This window comes from Lithobates pipiens, unplaced genomic scaffold (assembly GCF_037356315.1).
Source record: "Lithobates pipiens isolate NorthernLeopardFrog02 unplaced genomic scaffold, aLitPip1_a1.2 Scaffold_23, whole genome shotgun sequence".
NCBI classification, from domain to species: Eukaryota; Metazoa; Chordata; class Amphibia; order Anura; family Ranidae; genus Lithobates; species Lithobates pipiens.
This window is the reverse complement of record NW_027507785.1, coordinates 93,179,118-93,199,861: the sequence shown is the minus strand read 5'-3', so window position 1 is coordinate 93,199,861 and position 20,744 is coordinate 93,179,118. Positions and strand designations below refer to the sequence as shown.

Here is a 20,744-nt window from a genome sequence, read left to right as displayed (position 1 = left end):
AGTTGTATAAAAATGGGTACTTACAAAATGCAACTGCCAATTAGCCATATAATATGCAGTGTATGGACATGCACAGGACACGTGGGTACAGCTGACGTGTTTCGGGGACGCACTCCCTTCCTCAGGGCTAGGCTAAGTTATCTGTGTATTATATGGCTTATTGACAGTTGCATTTTATGAGTACCCACTTTTATACAACTTTTTATTAATAAATTATCTTTGGTAATGCACTAGGTGTGCATGCCTTCCATTTTTGTTTTTCTTGTAGTTTCTTTCGGATTACCCCATCTGAGGAAGACAGCATCCACCCAGTCTTGGGATACCATTTTACCACCACTATATTTGTTACCCTTACTTCAGAAGACCTATTAGCGCTGGAACTGACTGTGTTTTTAGACATATTCCCACTCATATTTCTAGCTTTGAAAAGATAAGAATTATAACTCTGAATATTTTATATTACTGCCTGTGTTCCCATTGGGGTGATTTCTCTTTAACCATTTCAGCCCCAAAAGGATTTACCCCCTTAATGACCAGGCCATTTTTTGCGATACAGCACTGCTTTATTTTAACTGACAATTGCACAGCCGCACAGCGACGCTGTACCCATATAAAATTGACATCCCTTTTTTCCCACAAATAGAGCTTTCTTGTGGTGGTATTTAATCACATCTGCAGTTTTAATTTGCGCTATAAACAAAAAAACACTGACAATTTTGAAAAAAAAAACAATATTTTTTACTTTCTGCTATAATACATATCCAATATATACAGTGGTGTGAAAAAGTGTTTGCCCCCTTCCTCATTTCCTGTTCCTTTGCATGTTTGTCACACTTAAGTGTTTCGGAACATCAAACCAATTTAAACAATAGTCAAGGACAACACAAGTAAACACAAAATGCAATTTGTAAATGAAGGTGTTTATTATTAAAGGTGAAAAAAAATCCAAACCATCATGGCCCTGTGTGAAAAAGTGATTGCCCCCTAAACCTAATAACTGGTTGTGCCACCCTTAGCAGCAACAACTGCAACCAAGCGTTTGCGATAACGTGCAATGAGGCTTTTACAGCGTCCTGGAGGAATTTTGGCCCACTCATCTTTGCAGAATTGTCCTAATTCAGTTACATTAGAGGGTTTTCGAGCATGAACGGCCTTTTTAAGGTCATACCACAACATCTCAATAGGATTCAGGTCAGGACTTTGGCTAGGCCACTCCAAAGTCTTCATTTTGTTTTTCTTCAGCCATTCGGTGGTGGACTTGCTGGTGTGTTTAGGATCATTGTCCTGCTGCAGAACCCAAGTTCGTTTCAGCTTGAGTACACGAACAGATGGTCGGACATTCTCCTTCAGGATCTCTTGGTAGACAGCAGAATTCATAGTTCCTTTTATCACGGCAAGTCTTCCAGGTCCTGAAGCAGCAAAACAGCCCCAGACCATCACACTACCACCACCATATTTTACTGTTGGTATAATGTTCTTTTTATGAAATGCAGTGTTCCTTCTACGCCAGATATACTTGGACACACACCTTCCAAAGAGTTCCACTTTTGTCTCATCGGTCCACAGAATGTTGTCCCAAAAGTCTTGGGGATCATCAAGATGTGTTGTGGAGAAATTGAGACGAGCTTTGATGTTCTTTTTGCTCAGCAGTGGTTTTCTCCTTGGAACTCTGCCATGCAGGCCATTTTTGCCCAGTCTTTTCCTGATGGTGGAGGCATGAACGCTGACCTTAACTGAGGCAAGTGAGGCCTGCAGTTCCTTGGACGTTGTTGTGGGGTCTTTTGGGACCTCTTGGATGAGTCGTCGCTGCGCTCTTGGGGTAATTTTGGGCGGCCGGCCACTCCTGGGAAGGTTCACCACTGTTCCATGTCTTCGCCATTTGTGGATAATGGCTCTCACTGTGGTTCGCTGGATTCCCAAAGCTTTGGAAATGGCTTTATAACCCTTTCCAGACTGATAGATCTCAATTACTTTCTTTCTCAATTGTTCCTGAATTTCTTTGGGTCTCGGCATGATGTGTAGCTTTTAAGGATCTTCTCTTGGACCTTACTGTGTCAAGCAGCTCCTATTTAAGTGATGCCTTGATTGTGAACAGGTGTGGCAATAATCAGGCCTGGGTGTGGCTAGAGAAATTGAACTCAGGTGTGGACAACCACAGTTATAGTATGTTTTAACAAGGGGGGCAATCACTTTTTCACACAGGGCCATGATGGTTTGGATTTTTTTTCACCTTTAATAATAAACACCTTCATTTACAAATTGCATTTTGTGTTTACTTGTGTTGTCCTTGACTATTGTTTAAATTGGTTTGATGTTCCGAAACACTTAAGTGTGACAAACATGCAAAGGAACAGGAAATGAGGAAGGGGGCAAACACTTTTTCACACCACTGTATATATATATATATATATATATATATATATATATATATATATATATATATATATATATATATATATAAACAAATTTATTCATCAGTTTAGGCCAATATGTATTCTTCTACATATTTTTGGGTATGCGTATATGGATTGGTTTGCGTAAAAGTTATAGCGTCTACAAAATAGGGGACAGATTTATGGACTTTGTGTCCCAACAACACCTACCAGGGAATCTTTCCAGTGGAGGAACAGACAGTAATTAGAATGTAATAGAGGTTCTAAACTTTCCCATGCCAAATAAAAGAGTTTTGGCTATAATTACACTATAATCCAAGGCATAATAGACAAAAATATGAATTATTCAAAATATGCATAAATCATACAATTATGTAAATGCCCTGCCCTAAAACAGTATACAACCACCAGTGATTGGTAAAATATGATCAGTTGTTATCAACTTGTTAACCTATATGATATTTGTGTACCTCTTTATTTAGAATAACTCTATATGACTACCAAGCCATGTGCAGAACAAATAAGGAGAGCAGTGACAGTGCCCACAGTTTATTGGATGTAAGTATTTCCGATTTTTGTAAAAATTTGTTGAATGTTGACAATATATAATATCAGAAAAACTGATCACTTTGCACTATGCAACTGAATAGTTTTTTTAACTCTTTTAACAATTTTGTTAAATAAAATATAACGAGGTCGTTTTTTTTTTATATAATAACGGGTTGCATTCCTTTATACTAATTGGATACCATTAAAGTCCCAATTCTCATACCATGAGAGAAACTATATTTTCACAAACTGAGATGTTGATGTTAAAACCAATTTAGACCTCATGTATAACTATGTCTGTCATGCAATCCTGGAAACATGTCATGTTTTTGTGTATTTGGTTCTTATGGGCTTTAAGCTTCGTACACACGGTACGAAAATCATAAAGGGATTGTCGCTTGACAGGCTGTTGTCCGAAGTTCTAACCCTTAGTACGCTCCTTTCAACAATTGTTTTCCAATTTTCGCCCGAAAAATGTTGGATGACAGGCTAGTAAATTTTTGTCAAACGACAGCTCCACGTCAAATTTTCAGATGGTCAGTACTCAAATCCGTCACACAAAAGTCGAAAGTACAAACACGCATGCTGGGAATCAATGCTCACCAAACACAAAATTAGCAGGAGGTGCCCAAAGAGTGGTGCTCAAGAGCTGAAATACCTCATAGTACGTTACTACATTCATGTTTGTGGCATGACAATTTGTGTAACGTTAGTATGCAAGACAAGATCCTGGAAGATGCCCTTTTGACAAAAATCAGACGCCTAGTTGTCCAACAATTGTGCCGTGTCTACAAGGCTTTAGAAACCATGATGCATGAGGACACCTGAAGTTTGGGAACATTTGACCTAGGGGACAAGTACAACTAACTATCCCTTTTCCGGTAGAGTCAGACTTCTGTGGGCTAAAGAAAGTGTACTACTTAAAGTTGGCTATGCAGTGATTGGTGGGTGTGATGATGGGTTTCTCATTTTATATAAAGGTGTAATTACATGTTTGATTCTGACACATCTTTCACATCTTTTAGTATCAGTTTCCTTAGTAGCTCTGCATATTTGGCCATATGACATCTCAGAGCCACAAGAAGGAATATGGTGCTGGAAAATTTAGCTTTGTCAGACATTGTGACTGCAGGTCTGGAGCGGGAAGAGGCATCTATATAATGTCCACAATGTGTCACTGACTTCAGGTTCTATGCTGATCAATGTCTGAATGGTGAAGTATCTCCAATTAGAGGCCACCAGTGCAACATATCTTATTAGCACTGACCTGGGGCAAATGTCCATCTGCCCTCCCAACAAGTTTCTCCTCCTTCCCTGCATGAGTGCCAAATCTGGTGCAGCCTTGCATGGTAGGCAATGAACTGCTAACTTCAGCTTGTTCACTTAAGCATTGGCAAAAAAATAAATCTGAAAGCTGATTGGCTACTATGCAGAACTGCACCAGATTTTTCACTCTACAGTTTTATTAAATCAAGCATATTGTGACCGTGCCAACAGTCCATTGTCCGCTGTTGAACACTGCAAACTGATGGCTAGTACCATGGGGTATAGTGGATAAATCAAGAGCCTGTACACACAAGCTGAAAAGATAAGGAAAATTATGCTATGTATAGAGTTAGGTCAGTTGAGCAGGAACTGTGTATGGGAAGGCTGAATGTACCCAATTGATCGATCAATTTGAGTACAACCAGCCTGCCAAATTCAGTTGCAATTATTGCTAGCGGCTGTAGCAGCTGCTAGCAATAATCACTTCCCCCACATTTGGCCGATTTGACATACAATTTGACATGTCAAATCACATTCCAAATCAGAACCTAGTGCTGGCAGACTTTGCACTGCACCGATTCCCAAAAGTAGTTCCTGCACTACTTTGGGCAACATTGGGGGGCAATTTCAATAGACATCTGTTCATGAACAGGCACAGATGTCCCTCAAATCGCCCCCTGAAGTCGGACTGAAGTGCCGGTTTGAAATTGTGTTCAGCTGAACTCACACAATTTCAAACCCACATTCAGTGTGAACCTAGGCTTAGTTTCCTTCTGGTACTTCATTCAGTGGATAGCCCATCTCACTGGCTTGTCCACGAGCAATGGTGATCTTGATAACCAGCCTAATTTCCCAAAGGTGCATTCTCCTCAATTATAGCAAGTCTGGTAGCAGAGGAAAGGGGACACCTCTTGGAGGGACGCCAGTAGTAGTTAATAAAAGTCAGCAGGATTTGTTTTGTAATGTTAAAGATGTTTTCACTCATCCAGACATTTTTCTTATAAATAAATTATAAATAGTGTCGGGAACATTCCTGATACTCATTTGAACTGAAGAACTCACTTGAATAAGTGGTGAAACACCACTCCATTTCAGATCATGTCCAGATCAATTAGCTATACCATAAACAAAATAAATGAAAACTTAAAAGACTCCTGAGGGAAACACCGATCCTTTATTTAGACGTTTGATTTTCCTTCTATCAATACTTCAAACAGCAACATTGAGAAACTCTTTAAGTCAACCTAATTTTTTTCTAATTCATTCACAGCCTTACCATGCCTTCTTTGCTGCAGTAAAATGGATAATGACAGAGCTTATCCTGTAAGTGTTCATTTACCATCACAAAGTATTTCCTTTCTGCATGTTGTAACCTTGTTTAGTACATCACACTCATTAATAAAGCCTCAACAATGTAGAATTCAAGTGCATCGCTGGATGTGTACAGTATGTCTGCAGTGGATAGATTGGAGGAACTGCTGTTATTGTGGTTTCACTTGTGTGGTGGGTAATGGACGTCTGCTGTCTGGGTGGGCCCACTTGAATACATCAAACATCTCGATGAGTCATTGTGTTGCTTGGTGATTTCATGTTCTGTGAAATAGTTCCTCAGATGCTCATGTCAGGCTTAGGACAAGCTGTCAGGTGTTAGTGAGATGTCGGCAGATCATATCCCTGTTTCCAATTACACAGTCCATATAACGTGATATATGATCCCATAAGTCCCCGAACACCTAGTTTATTTTTTTCTAAATAAGGAGCAAGAGTTCCATTTTTGTCAGGTGAACGAGGCTCTAGCTTTTATTTTATGTACACTGCTAGACAAACCCATGTCAAAGCACGTTGGTCACTCAAAGGTATCCTTTAAAATCACATGGTTCAACCTTTTCAGCCAACTAGATAAATCTTTCTCAATATTTTCCCCCAGAGGTACTTTCAGGTCTCCCGGATCCCATGCAGGAAACAATTTATTGGGGGTCAGGTGGAAAAATGGCACTTATATTGGCAGCAAGTGTAAAGAATGCCCCTTTTACAGTGATGTTCAGAATGCAAACATACAGACTGCTAAAATAGATCAGTGCAGTGCTTCCTGCAGCTGGCTCTGCCAAGTGGCAACTGACTCAGAACTATGCAGGCACCAACATATGGAAGGTCAATTAATTGCCTACATAGCAAAGTCTGGAGGAACCTTAGGGTTGGTTGAGAATGGCTAAATAAGAGTATTTGATTTTATGACTGCACTGCCTTCTGATTGATTGAAAATATCAAAGAAACTATTTACAGGCATACCCCACTTTTAAGTACGCAATGGGGGTTTATTTACTAAAGCTGGAAAGTGTAAAATCAGGCTCACTTCTACATAGAAACCAATGAGTTTCCAGGTTTTATTACCAAAGCTTAACTGAACAAGCTGGGGTTAGAAGGTCATTGGTTTATATACAGAAGTGAGCCTGATTTTGCACTTTTCACCTTTAGTAAATAAACCGCATTGCGTACTTAAAAGTGGGGTATGCCTGTATCTTCTCTATTGGAAATGCGCCCTAGAAATTCCAATATCAATGTATATGAAAGAAATATCTAATTGTGGAGTTGCAATTAGCAATCAAGGACATGTTATTCTAAATGAAATATATCACTCACTGGCAACATTGCTAAACATATATTTATATAGCACTGATATATTATACAAATTATATAAGTCCAGTGGTATAATTCCAAAAGAAAGTTCTAAAAAGAGTTCATATGTAAAAATACAGTACATTGTAGGTGGAACCTGTACTAAGGTTGTAGACTGTATGAACATGTATAACCAGCACAAACAAGTATTACAAAAAATACTAAGGTACATTTTTGCATCCAACAGAGTATTTCACATTTCCATTGAAGGTTGGGTTCATCAAGTTCTCTCATTAGGAGCATGCCCGACATTGTCAGGCATGCATACAAGCACGTGGAAGCCTTACAAACTACCATTTTGAGTTGGTGCAATGAAGTTTCAGCAAAATGGACTAGCCTGCTGCATCATTTTTTCACTTTAATTTTCTTTGAATTAAGCTTACTTCAGTCCATATCAGTAAAGGTGGCCAGCATTATATGTTTTCCATTGAGGTCTAGTGTGTTTTTAAAGTGTTCCTTTCATTATTTTTATTTTTTGTTACTCCAGTGTAAATGCTGTGTTGGATGGTGGGCTTTAAGGGCACCATTGCACATACCTCCCAACTTTGTAAGATGGGTATGAAGAACACCTATTAGCAAAAGTATGTAGGAATAGGACACACCCCTCTGCCATGCTCCCCTTAAAGATAAATGGTACAAAAAATAATTGGTTTAACCCACAAGTGCATTTTTTCACTACTATTCTTTTATATTGGCTTTTGAAATCTACAAATGCTGCAATTTAGAAACTGGATTAAAGTTTTAGCCCTGGGAAACACTTTTTGATATATAAGTAATGCATTTTATATACAACTATGTAGAGCAGACCAAATGAGGAGGAAAGAGGGGCAGAGGGACTTTGCAGCTTGCTTCCTAGTTTGCATACCTGTCATTACCAGTCTCTCTGTTGAATGTTATACATATTGTATATTCTAGAAGATGCAATTGGAGGAATGAGAACACCACACGTGTTTATCAGGAACAATTAAAATCCCAGATGTTTAAAGTGGTTGTAAATCCTCACATGTACCCATGATACCCATAACAACCTCAGGTGATACAAAGAGATGAAACAAATCCTCCTACATAGGTTTTACTTGTTTATCTGCAGTCTTCTCTTCTCTACACCCCTTCAAAAGTGTTAAATTTTTTCTTCATCTGTCAGGAACACAGAGGAGGGGTGCAGTAACTGTGTAAAAGCTGATTGGAGGAAAGGCACGCACGCCCCTTTATACAGCAGAAGAACTGTGTTCTGAATAGACAAGCTGTCTGTTGAGCTCCCACCTACCCCCTGACATAAATTTATCTCATATGTCGAGAAAACTTCTCAGAAAATACTCATGCCGATAAAAGAGGATTGAAGCACCAGAGAGAAACTATACTTAGAGCTTTGGAAAGAGATACATAAACACTACAGATACAGGTGCTTTGCTCAGTTTCCATGACTGAGGTTTACAACCACTTTAAGGGGACAGAGCTATAGCAGGGAGATAGCGATAGTGACGCCCTCAGGAGATACACTTGCCATGCTCAATAATAATATAATTAAACAATACATTTGGTGAACCGGCACTTTTTCATATTGCGGACCTCACTGATTATGCTATTTATAAAATGCATTATCACATATTTAGTAACTGTATATGTGTGTATGAAGGCACAATTCACCTCATATCATATAGATTCAAACAAGCACAATAAATTCCACTCATTAAAAATCGTTCTTTATTATTATGGTGTGGACCACACATCTCCAAGAATGCATAAAGGTATCTTCTGGAATAAGACACATAGGCCTTGATTCGTACACTGCTTTAGTATGTTACACATCATAATGTGTGCATAAGGCATGCTAAAGTGGCTTCTCATCCAATGTTCTGTTATTTCCTTTTAGCACACCTTAAGCCGTATTTAGCAACTTGATGAATTAGGCACATAGATGTCTTCTGTATCATGTAATATAACCATAATCGCCTTTCTCTTTGTTGCTCTACAGGTTTCTTGTAGAATTTAATCTATGCAGTTGGTGGAATTCAGGACATTCTGTGAAAGGTGAGCAATTCAGGTGCATTTACTATTAGCATTCGATGCAATGACACTTTGCTAAAGAATTAGATTTATATTAATCTGTTTGAATGTTTATTCATATAAATTAGATAAAATCCAGTGTAGCACAGTTTTTGTGTCATTTACTAAAATGTAAGGGTCTGATTTCTTAAAGGATCATTTACTGTCAGATTGTTTCTTTGCTGCCTCCGATTGTTTTCTGTGTGACCTAGTGGTGGCCGTCATTTTACTATGCGGTAAAATGCCAGTCACTGAACATAGAGTGACTTGGCCCTAAAGGTAACTTAAAGCATATCTTAACCCAAAACCAAAAATGTAATGCATTGCAGCTTATCAGTGCTTAAATGTGGTCGCTGGTTTTGTTTTTTATTCAGGTTTTTTTTTTATTGTATTGTCCAAAAAGTTAAACAGTAGACATGTGCACTGACGAAAAATGTGTTTGTTTTCGTTTAATTCGTTTTTTGGGTCATTCGTTATGATTGCAATTCATAGATTCACGAACTCTTGAATTTGCAAATTCAGAAACTCTTGAATTCCTAAATTCAGAAACTCTTGAATTTGTAAATTCACAAACTCTTGAATTGATATATTCACGAAATCTTGAATTTGTAAATTCACGAACTCTTGAGTTCGTAAATTCACAAACTCTTGAATTTGTAAATTCAAAGAAAATTCGTAAATTCGAAAAAAATAGTAAATTCGAATACAATTTGTAAATTCAAAAAAATTTTAAATAATAACTAACTAATAATTACTTAACTACTACTAACTTAAACTATAGATATTGGAATTTCCTTTTAAATTTGTCTGTTAGTGAATGTAACAAATACGAATATATCCAAAGTTACAAATTATCCAAAATAATGAATGCTGCATCTAAACAAATGGAACAGAACGGAACTAATTAATAATAATAAATAACAATGATAATACAAAATGTTTTTTTCAAATTTACGAATTTACACATTTTTTCAAATTTACTAATATTCAAATTTACGAATATTCAGAAAAGTTTGTTAAATGGGTTTTTGTTCATTCAGGTTCTTCCGAAGTAACGATTTTGTTGAAATTCGTTAAAAAAATTATTTGGAACGAAATGAATAGCACATGTCTATTAAACAGTGTAAAACAATATCACGTTTCACAAAGCACACATAAACCAAGATGCAGCATGGGCTATTTTATGTAAGAAGTGCAGAAGTCAGTTATGGATTAATGGTAATTGGATAGAGCTGAACAGAATGACCCTTATAGAGGAACTGCATCACATATGAAGACAAAACATTAAACATAATGAGTATTTGGGCAGGACTGACTCGCCTGGTGCATATGGGGCTTTTTTGCTCTCTCTCTCACTATTCTCTTTCCTTCATGCTCTCTGGTGTATGTGTTTGCTAATGCTCAAGACCAGGTTGTTTCGCGTTCATGTGGCATTGACATTATGATGGCACACCCACTTAGAAGCAAGCCATACACCCTAGTGTCTCTGTATCATAACCTGAAGCTGTCATACAGGTGCCCCCCAGTCCCATGATACATACACCTGCTCAGGATGCAACATTTTGAAGAAGACACCACAGATCATTGTCCCATTCCACCAGTCCAGCTACCTCCCTCCCAGTGACAGAATAGGGTCACACCAAGCATCAGTGCAAACCCCATGTACGTGCATAATTAACTCTCTTCTCCCCCTTCTCCAGGCTAGGTCCCTAAGGTCTCCACCATGTAGGACAGGTCCCATTTACTGGAGTACTGACCACTTCCTTCACAATGCAAGAGACCCATCACCCCTGCCAGTACCACTTTAGCACTGTCTGGCTTTCATATCATCCTTCCCTGGTACGTGTTGCCCCTAGCAACAGCATGTCACCACTTCACCCCACGTGTGTGCATTACAGGCTCTGTTCTTCCATACGCCATTACCACCATGCATCCCTTCAGAAGTAACTTTAGACCAGACCTTATAACATTTTAAAAGCTTTACCGGAAACTCTTAGCATGACAGTTTCATAACAAAATGTATTTTCCCTAAATGATTTGCTAACTCAGGCTTATGTATGCTCCAGCGTACCTGCACAGGCAAGAGTCTAAACACTGCAGAGTCCACAGTGGCATATCTCCTGGGCTGGTGTTCATTAGGGAGGACTGCAAGTCCCAGCAATCAGCCTACATGTGAAAGGTTCCTATAGGCAGGCAAGGCTTTCTCTGGCAGCTGCAGCAGCTCTGTGATGTGGCTGGAGATTGCATGCTGTGTCTTGTTTGAGTCTTCTCTCCCATGCAGACTATCTGTCTGGGTAGAGCCCTTCCCAATTTTATTATCAGCACAGGGAGAGAGGCAGCTCTTAGTAGAAAGTGGAAACAGGTTAACTGTTTCCCTCCCAGCTGGGACAGCAGCTGTCTCACTAACCATCATTTCAAACTGCTTACAGGTTACCAACTCCAGGTGTTGAGCTGATTCGCCACCTTGGTTCTAGAAATTAGTCTGTCATTAAGTCCTGAGTCAGGAGGGGGCTAAAGTCAGTGTTCTAATTTGGATGCGTAAAGTGTCCCTAGATTGGTAATGGGAGAAGAAGAAAAGAGAGAGAGAGAGAAAAAAAGGGGGGTTTGGGGAGATGAAGGGGGTTAGGAGAGTGGTATGGTGCCTATACTTTCCTCCCCATATCACATATTCCAAGTGTCACAAGTCTGAAAAGGTTTGTTAATACTAGGGATGAGCTCTGTGGCCAATCACAGCGCCGGCAGCGAGAAGAGCCATAATTGGCCACAGGCTCCAGGAGGATTCCCAGCGTTTTGAAGGCTCTGATGATGATACCCAGCTAGAGGAAGGCAGTAGCATGAGCCCAGAGAGAGGGGATGCTCAAGAAGGACAGAAATCTGGCAGTCATGTTCCACCAGCTGCAGCATACTGCCAGGTTTGCTCCAGTGATGAAGAGGGAGGGGATGATGAGGGCACTGACTCCACGTGGGTGCCTGATAGGAGAGAGGAGGAGGAGGCACATCTCCAATGAGGCAGGATGCCCTCCAGGGTCAGCACACCGACTGAATCACACCTGTGCAGGGCACTGCCTCTGCGCGTTATTCCAAAAGTTCTTTGGTGTGGGCCTCTTTTGAGACGAGTGCATCAGATCGCACCGCTGCTATTTGCAACATATGTCTCAAGTGTATCTCACGTGGCCAAAACATCAGCTGCTTGGTCACCACATGCTTGACCAGACATATGTTGACCTGCCATGCAGCTTGTTGGCAAGCGTACATTATAGACCCACACCAAAGAACAAAGCGGATCTCTCCTTGCTCCTCATCAGCTGGGATCTCCAACCCCACTATACCTTCAGTCCTCTCTGAAACCTGCACTGGGAGGAATGAAGGTGTAGAATTAGGTGTGTCACAGCCATGTACTTGCGGGCACTCTGCTAGCAGTATACCGACATCCAGCTGTACCAGGCAAATTTCAAATCCCAGCCATCCACATGCCCAGGTTGAATGCTAGCTTGGCTAAATTGCTAGCACTTCAACTGCTGCCTTTTCAGTTGGTAGACTCGGCCCCCTTCTGTGAGTTTGTGCAATGTGCGGTTCCTCAGTGGCAAGTTCCCAAATGCCACTTTTTCTCACAGAAGGCGATTCCGGCTCTCTACCGGCATGTGGAAGGCAATGTCCATGCCTCGCTGGACAGGGTAGTCAGCGGTAAGGTGCATATTATTGCTGACTCATGGTCCAGTAGGCATGGACAGGGACATTACCTATCTTTTACGGCACATTGGGTCACTCTTCTGGCAGCTGGGAAGGTTGCAGGACAAGGTGCAGTAGTGTTGGAGGTTGTTCCGCCACCGCGCCTCCAAAATGCTACTACTGGTTGTGACACACCTCTCTCCTCCACCCCTTCCTCTTCTTCTTCCTCCATGGCCTCTTCTTGTGCTTTGTCCTCGGAACCAGCGGTGCTCTGTAGGCGTTCCAGGGGCTACGCAATTACGCAGGCAAAAAGATGCCATGCCGTGCTTGCGCTGGTGTGTTTGGGGGACAGGAGCCACACTGGGGCAGATATTTTGTCAGCTCTGCAGGGGCAGGCCGAGAGGTGGTTGACGCCATGCCAACTTAAGCCAGGAATGGTGGTTTGCGACAATGGCACCAACCTCCTCTCCGCCCTCCGACAGGGACAACTGACCCATGTGCCCTGTGTGGCTCACGTCCTTAACCTGGTGGTGCAACGGTTCTTGGGCAGGTACCCGGGCTTACAGGATGTTCTGAGGCAGGCCAGGAAAGTCTGTGTGCATTTCCGCCAATCATATAATGCCAGTGCTTGGCTGGCTGAGCTCCAAAGGGAGTTGAACCTGCCCAAGAACCGCCTTATATGTGACATGCCCACCAGGTGGAACTCAACATTGGCCATTCTGCAGCGGCTGCACACGCAGCAGAGGGCCATGAGTACCTTTGTGACTACGGCACCAGGACAGGGTCAGGGGAGCTAGTTTTTTTTCACCACGCCAGCGGGGCATGATCAGGGATGCATGCACTGTCTTGTCACCATTTAAGGAGACCACGAGGATGGTGAGCAGTGACAGTGCATGCATCAGTGACACTGTGCCTCTTGTCCACCTGTTGGAGCATACGCTGCGTGGAATAATGGACAGGGCACTTGATGCAGAACAGAGGCAGGAAGAGGAGGACTTCCTTGCCTCTCAAGGCCCCTTTATCCAGACAGTGTCCCTGCTGTCCCACCGATCACACAGGAAGAGGATGAGGAGGAGGAGGAGGATTGTGTCAGCATGGAGGTGGAGCCTGACACTCAGCATCAGCAGCAGCAGTCTTTTAGGGATGATTTATAGTCCCAAGAAACCCGTGGACTTGTACACGGCTGGGGATCATGACGTCCTTAGTGACCCAGAGGACTTCGGACGGAATGCCTCAGCTAACCTACACTGCATGGCCTCCCTGATCCTGCAAAGCCTGCAGAAGGATCCTCGTATTCTTCAGATCAAGGAGAGGGATTTACTGGCTGTCAACTCTCCTTGATCCATGGTACAAGGGTAAGGTTGTGGACCTTATCTTGCCGTCGCAGAGGGAGCAGAGGATGAGACATCTCCGGGAGGCCTTGCAGAAAGGTCTGTGCAACGCGTTCCCAGAGACTGGGAGGTTAAAAATTCCTGGTCCTGGACAATGTGTTGCTGAGGCTTCGGTCAGTCACAGAAGGAGCGGTGGAGAAGGTGGCCATCTGACCGATGTGTTCAGACAATTTTTTTAGTCCGCAGCCCCAAGGTATGATCGGTTCCAGCAACCATCGCCAGCGTCTGATTTACATGTTGCAGGAATACCTAGGGGCAAGGTCAGACTTGGACACCTTTCCCAACGAAAATCCTCTGGCTTACTGAGTCTTGAGGATGGATCACTGGCCAGAGCTTGCACAGTATGAAATTGAGCTACCTTCCTGTCCTGCATCCAGAGTTCTTTCGGAACGCATCTGCTGGAGGCTTTGTAACCAATCACAGGGTGCGCCTGTCCACTGACTCGGTTGATCGTCTGACTGCTATTTGCAACATACGTCTCAAGTGTATCTTGCGTGGCCAAAACATCAGCCGCTTGGTCACCACATGCTTGGCCAGACATATGTTGACCTGCCATGCATTTAAAAGGCTTATATGCAAGTTATAAAAAGTATATGGGGACCCGGGATCTGCCCCAGGGGACATGTATTAATGAAAAAAAAAAGGTTTTAAAAACAATAATTTTTTAAAGAGCAGTGATTTAATAATACTTAAAGTGAAACAAAAAAAAAGGTGCATCTGTTCCATGTGTAGAACCGTGCTGCAGTAATAATGACATTTCTAAAGGAAAAAAAATCCTCTAAACTTGCTCATGGCTGTAATGTATTGCTGGCTCCTAGCAATATAAATAAAAAATCCTGATGGAAAAAATGGTGTGGGGTCCCTTTGGGTCTGGTATGGATCTTATGGGGAACTCCACATACCCCTACCCATTCACCAGAAAAAGTGTAAAAAAGTAAAAACCACAAATAAATTCACTCTGCCTTTGCTCAATCATGGCTCTCACAGCACATTGCACTTTGATTGGCCAAGCATGCAGGTTAGGTGCATGCTTTGGCCAATCAGCAGCCATCAATGCACTGCGATCTCCCAGTGCATTATAGGGTGATCCGCGGCAGGCAAACTTGGTGAGAGCACCCCATATGTTTGTTCGTGTTGAACTTTGAGTCCATACTTACCCATGACCATTGCTAACTTGTAAATATATTTTCTAATGCGCTTACTTTAGAGAGAGTTTGTTATATTTATATATATATACGTTTTACATCCCAAAAGGGTGTTTTACATCCCAAAAGGGTTTGCAATTCTGTTAAACATGTCTTGTAACTCACATACCCCTGCCACACTGCATTGCCAGGACACCTTTATTTCATGGTTCACCTTTCCACATCTCCAGCCTGCTTAGAGCATTAGCATGAATTCATAATGAATCAGTGAATGAGTTGTCCTTTATCCAATGATCAGGGACCAAGGTGACCCAAGAAGCAATAGGGGCCTGTTTCAAACAGGTTTTGCATTTCCATACAAGCCTATGGGCATGCAAAATCCACTTGAAGTGACTCACATTCAGGTCAGAAGAAGGAAAACTACAGGTTTAAAGTGGATGTAAACCCTCACATACTGTATATCCAGTGAGGTGAACAGCCTCAGGTGATCCACAGAGATGAAACAGCGATGAAACAAATCTCCATACATAAGTTTGACATGCATATCTGCTGTCTTTAGCTTTATATAGTCTTTAGAATGTGCACATTGTGTTAGAGATTTTCTCTTCCTGTTCAGCACTGGGAGTGGATTCTTGGCAAACAGCCAAGACAGCTCATTTGAGGAAAGACACACATCCCCATTTCACATAAGCAAAGGAAGGAAGATACTTTCGGAGCTGTGCTGTGACAAGACAAGCTCTCTACTAATCTATATATAGCAACCTCCCCCAACACAAATATCAGGCTGGTTTTATATTGGTTGACTGAGAACTTGTCAGAAGTTATCATGCTGTTAACAGAGCAAGAAAACAGCAGAAACACACAGGACTTAAGAGATAAGAAAACACTACAGATATATGTGCTTAGGTCAAATTTCATGAATCAGGTGTACATTCACTTTAATGTACCTATCAATTATGAATTATCTCAGAAGTTTCTCACACTGATGTCATACTGATGTCATCGACTCAAGCCCAAAGCCCATTGTCACAGGCCCTATAGCTGTCCCAGGAAGCAGCAGAATGATCTTCCTGGTCGTGTTGTGTGCCTGAGCTAAAAGTCCAGTTTTGGTCGTGATGATGTCAGCGAGAGGGTCAACAGCAAAACTGGTAAAAAGAGCAACTTCAGGGGACTGATCATTAAAACCAGAACAAGCAAGGATGAACACAACATGATTCCAAATTAGCCTAAGTAGTGCTCTGTTTTGTCATATTCCCTAGACAAGTTATGGTTGCAATGACCCTTCTTGCCAGTCTTGTTCCCTCCTCTCTTGCTGGGGTCATGAAAACCACAGGTCATCCTGTATTGATGATGTAGGAGTATCCACCCAAATTCCAGCACTGGTGAGAAGAGGACTGAAGTGCCAGCTGCCTTAGGGCCACAGGTTAACCATATTTATGAATTCTGTTACTTCTCATAGATCAGCTTTTACTTTTAAAGTTTGTAGCAATTGGATCGCTCTTAAAGAATTCAATGCCCATTTCTAACACAATGTTTCTACACAATTAGGGGAAAGGAACATGTGCAATTAATAAGTTTGTGAATAAAATATAGGGAGAAGAATGGCAGACCACCCCACTAGAAAACAGGAGTTTGTGTGGTCCAATGTAGAACCAGCTGTCTAGCTGCAGTCCCTGAGGCCAACTGTTCTACAATAAAGTTTATTTTGTCATACCTCCTCCATCAGAGTGGCTGTGATTTCCATAATAAATGGAAAATACTTTGTCTGGATATGTTGATAGAGAAAAATACGTGTTTGTTCTTCTAAGTGAAAACCAACCTTCACTAATTCCTTTTCCTCCATCTCGGAGTTGCTACATAGGTATAAAGCCAAGGATTCGAAAAAGTCAGTTCTTGAGCAATAAATATAGAACAGATGGACAGGAAAAATTAAACAGAAAAACAAGTTAGAAAGCCTTAACAGCAAAAATGTAATGATTTTGTAAGATGCACCTGCATTCCTAAGAATTAGATATTACCTTCAACGTGGAATGTTCCTATATGTAGATCTCACTGTGCAGCTAGTGCTTTGGCTTATTAAAATGTACCTCTATCCAAATCTTTTTTTTACATTTTTGGTAGAGTAGGGAAGGGTAAGATGCTTTGTCAGGTTGTTTTATTACTTTTGTTCCCACTGGGAACATTTCAGCTTCCGCTACAGTGGCACCAAGGGTATTGCTGTGGGCAAAACTTCCTGTGTCCCATCTCTCAAGAGCATTCTCCGTGCATGCATATGGAGAACAAACTAGGAGGCAAAACAAGCGATATCAGACATCAATAAAAACTTGACAAAATACTTTTCCCCAAGAGCTGTGCAAAGTCATACATTGTTTTAAAGCAGCCACAGTAGTGAAGCCTGTACCCTTCCAGTAAGCTGTAAGAATGGACTCTTGCTCTCTGTGTGGAAAAAATGGGGGTCAATTCACTTAAAATGAAATACCGGCACCCAAAATGCGGTAATAAAACTGCATACAGTAAATCAAATGTCAATTCACTAAGAATTTAGTGTTATGAGGTATTTGTTTGATTTAGCGGTAATTACTGTATTATTTAACGTGGTAATATACTGCATTGAGCTGGTTGCTAAGGAGCGGCCCAGGATTTTTAAAAAAACAGCCTGGGGGTCGGTGGTCATACCTGACCCTTATCTGAGCAAGCAGGAACAAGCATCCATCCTCCCCCCCTCCATACAAGGCCACTTGTCCTCAACATGGGAAGGGTGCTTTGGAGTCCCCAAAGGGCCTTATTCTCACAACCCTTGCCCAGTGGTCGTGGGGGTCTGCGGGCTATTATATAGGCAAGGGCGGGGACACTCGATGGTGTAACCGAGTGACCCCGCCTCTTCTGATGTCATGTTACGTCAGCGGGTGGCTCAGCGCTTGCCTTGATAACAGATGTCACAGCCAAGAGACAGCAGTTGCCAGGAGTTTTTTCTGTTTTATATTTCTTGGATCCATCGGGCAGCGTGATTGGCGATGGATGACCCTTTTTTTTTTTTTTTTTTTATAAATTAATTTATTAATTAATTTAATTAATAAATGATCAAAAACTGTCTTTTGTGTTTTTTTGTTTTTGACACTTTTTTTGGTCAATGGGAAGGGGCACAATGTACCCGATACCTATTCACATAGAGGGGCGGGATCTGGGGCCCCCCTGTTAAAGGGGGATTCCAGATTCTGATAAGCCCCCCACTGGGCAAGGGTTGTGGGGGTGAGGCCCTTGTCCCCATCAACATGGGGACAAGGTGCATTGGGGGGACCCTAAAGCACCCTTCCCATGTTGAGGCCATGTGGCCTGGTATGGTTCAGGAGGGGATCACTCGCTCACCCCCCCATACTGTCCTCCAGGCTGCACCCTCGGATAAGGGCCAGGCGTGGATTTTGGGAGGATCCCTATGCCAATTTATTTTTCATTTTGGCGTGGGGGGGGGCCCATACTGTTTTTTTAGAAATGTAATTTTGCTGCGGGACTGTAAAACACATTGGACAGATACGCCACTTTACAGGCAGACAAAGGGGACCCCCAGGCATGATATTTAAAGGAATATCTCCTTTTTATTGTTTTACTTTAAGCATTATTAAAATTACTGCTCCTGAAAAAAATTCAGTTTTTAAAACTTTTTGGTACCTGGGGCAGTACCCGGGTCCCTATACACTTTTTATGGCACTAACTTGCATATAAGCCTTTAAAATTATCACTTTTAATTTTTCATGTTAGTGTCCCATAAACTTTAATGGTGTTTGTATGTTCGCACAAATATTTTGACTATTCGTGGTGTTCCGGTGTGAACCGAACTGGGAGTGTTCGGCTCATCCCTACTGGTTGCTAAGGAGCGGGTCGGGAAGCTGGCCACCGCGTCCTTAACAACCGATGGGTTCCCCACTGACAGAGGACAAAAAAAAGAAAAAGCCGACAATTGTATAACAGGCCCTTCAGGTCTGGTATGAATTTTAAGGGGAACCCTACCCCCAGTATACACCAGTCCATGACGTCACAAGGGGGTGGGACCACCAGATGACATAGCCAGGTGGCCCCTTACCTATATAAGAAATGTCAGACATTGGAGCATGCAGTAGGCAGCCAGCCTGCATTGGCAGCGGAAGCATCTTTGAAAAAATTTAGAAAAATTAGAACTTGGTGTCGGTCAGGCACTCAGAAAGTTTTGAAGCCATCATGACAGCCAGGCGACTAACATTGGGTCTACAATAACAGCCTCAATATTTTGTCCCTTTACAGGTCTCCTTTTAGCAAAATTTAGATAGTAATACAACTAAATGCATTCCTTGCAGTGGCTGCATGTGAGCAGTTAAAATTAGGTTGGGTAACCCTGTGTGAGGTGGTAGTATGCATTGATAGTATGATATGCCATATTATTTTAAAACCTGGTGCTTGGGTAATCTCTGCATACACAGAACAAAAATCTTACCAAAGGAGTACAGGGTGGCAGAGACAAGAAGTTGATTATAATATAAGCCCCACCATTTTTATACCTTGATATATCATGGGTTTATTTATTTCTTCTCATTCACGTGAAGTCTGACATTGACATTTTCTTTCAGCTCAAAGGCTGAAGCAGACCCTGGAGCCCTGCGACACAGAGTATCCAGCATTTGTCTCTGAACGCACCATAAAGGAGACTACAGGCACCATAGCCTGCGATGACTGCTTCAAGTAAGCCTTTCACCGAGAATACTCTTAAAAGCCATACATTATATTTATATATATATTTTTTAATCAATAACACACCATCCCTTCTCATTACACCAGCCATTCCAAGGTCTGATTTAAATAATGTCTTTACTTAGGGGGTGATGTCACTCATTCCACTTCTAAATCTTCTACTTTTGTGAAGTTAGATGGAACAGCAAAAACCATGTACTCTGAATGTGGTCAACCTTGCGGCCTCGTAATATCAAGAACCTTTTCTACATACACATGTCATCTGGACAGAAAATTGCAGAAAATCCAAATGGTTACTTATACTAACATCATTCCAGAATGTCAGGGTGATTGCAATGAAATAGATACGGATCAATCAACTTTCTTGTTAATCCGATGTATTCAGAGTCCTTAACTTACCTCGGTGCCCTTCTGCCCATTGGCTCCCTCCCATCGTACATTAAACATATGCTTATTACATACATAGAAACATCCTCTCTTGACCCCGTGGGCTCTCACAGGCTACTTCACTTTCTTTCCCGGTAACTCTAAGCCACTTAAGCAGATTGTATACAACTGCTTGATTCACTTCCTCTGTACTGTATGTTTCAATAAGCTACCTTTGTTAACTTGACACTGCACCATCTGGTGACCCACCTGAAAATTCTGCCAAGGCAGCATCACCCGTAAAATGGTCTTTTATAGAGGTGTTTGGTTTTAAAGTGGGAGGCTCAAAAAAACACGTTCATAGTTTTGCTGGTCTACTCACCCATTTTCACTGTTTATAAGAGGTTTATGTTATGGGGTTGTGTTTATTCAAGTTTTTAGACTCTCAAGTTGATTTGTTTTGACTGTCCTTTATGAAAATCAAAATGATTTAACCTCTTTCTACACTTGGTTGTCTGTCTCCT

At 41.6% G+C, this 20,744-nt stretch overlaps 1 protein-coding gene across 2 annotated transcripts in view; it reads left to right on the top strand.

Moving 5' to 3' along the window:
* The window catches only part of CACNA2D3 (calcium voltage-gated channel auxiliary subunit alpha2delta 3), a 1,440,485-nt gene that overhangs the window by 1,333,797 nt on the left and 85,944 nt on the right, over positions 1–20,744 (top strand). For both annotated transcript variants that reach the window (XM_077452052.1, XM_077452053.1), the window contains 4 exons: positions 2,876–2,951; positions 5,479–5,531; positions 8,860–8,915; positions 19,734–19,845. In XM_077452052.1, the coding sequence (XP_077308178.1) occupies positions 2,876–2,951; positions 5,479–5,531; positions 8,860–8,915; positions 19,734–19,845 (297 nt within the window). The remainder of the gene's footprint in view (positions 1–2,875; positions 2,952–5,478; positions 5,532–8,859; positions 8,916–19,733; positions 19,846–20,744) is intronic.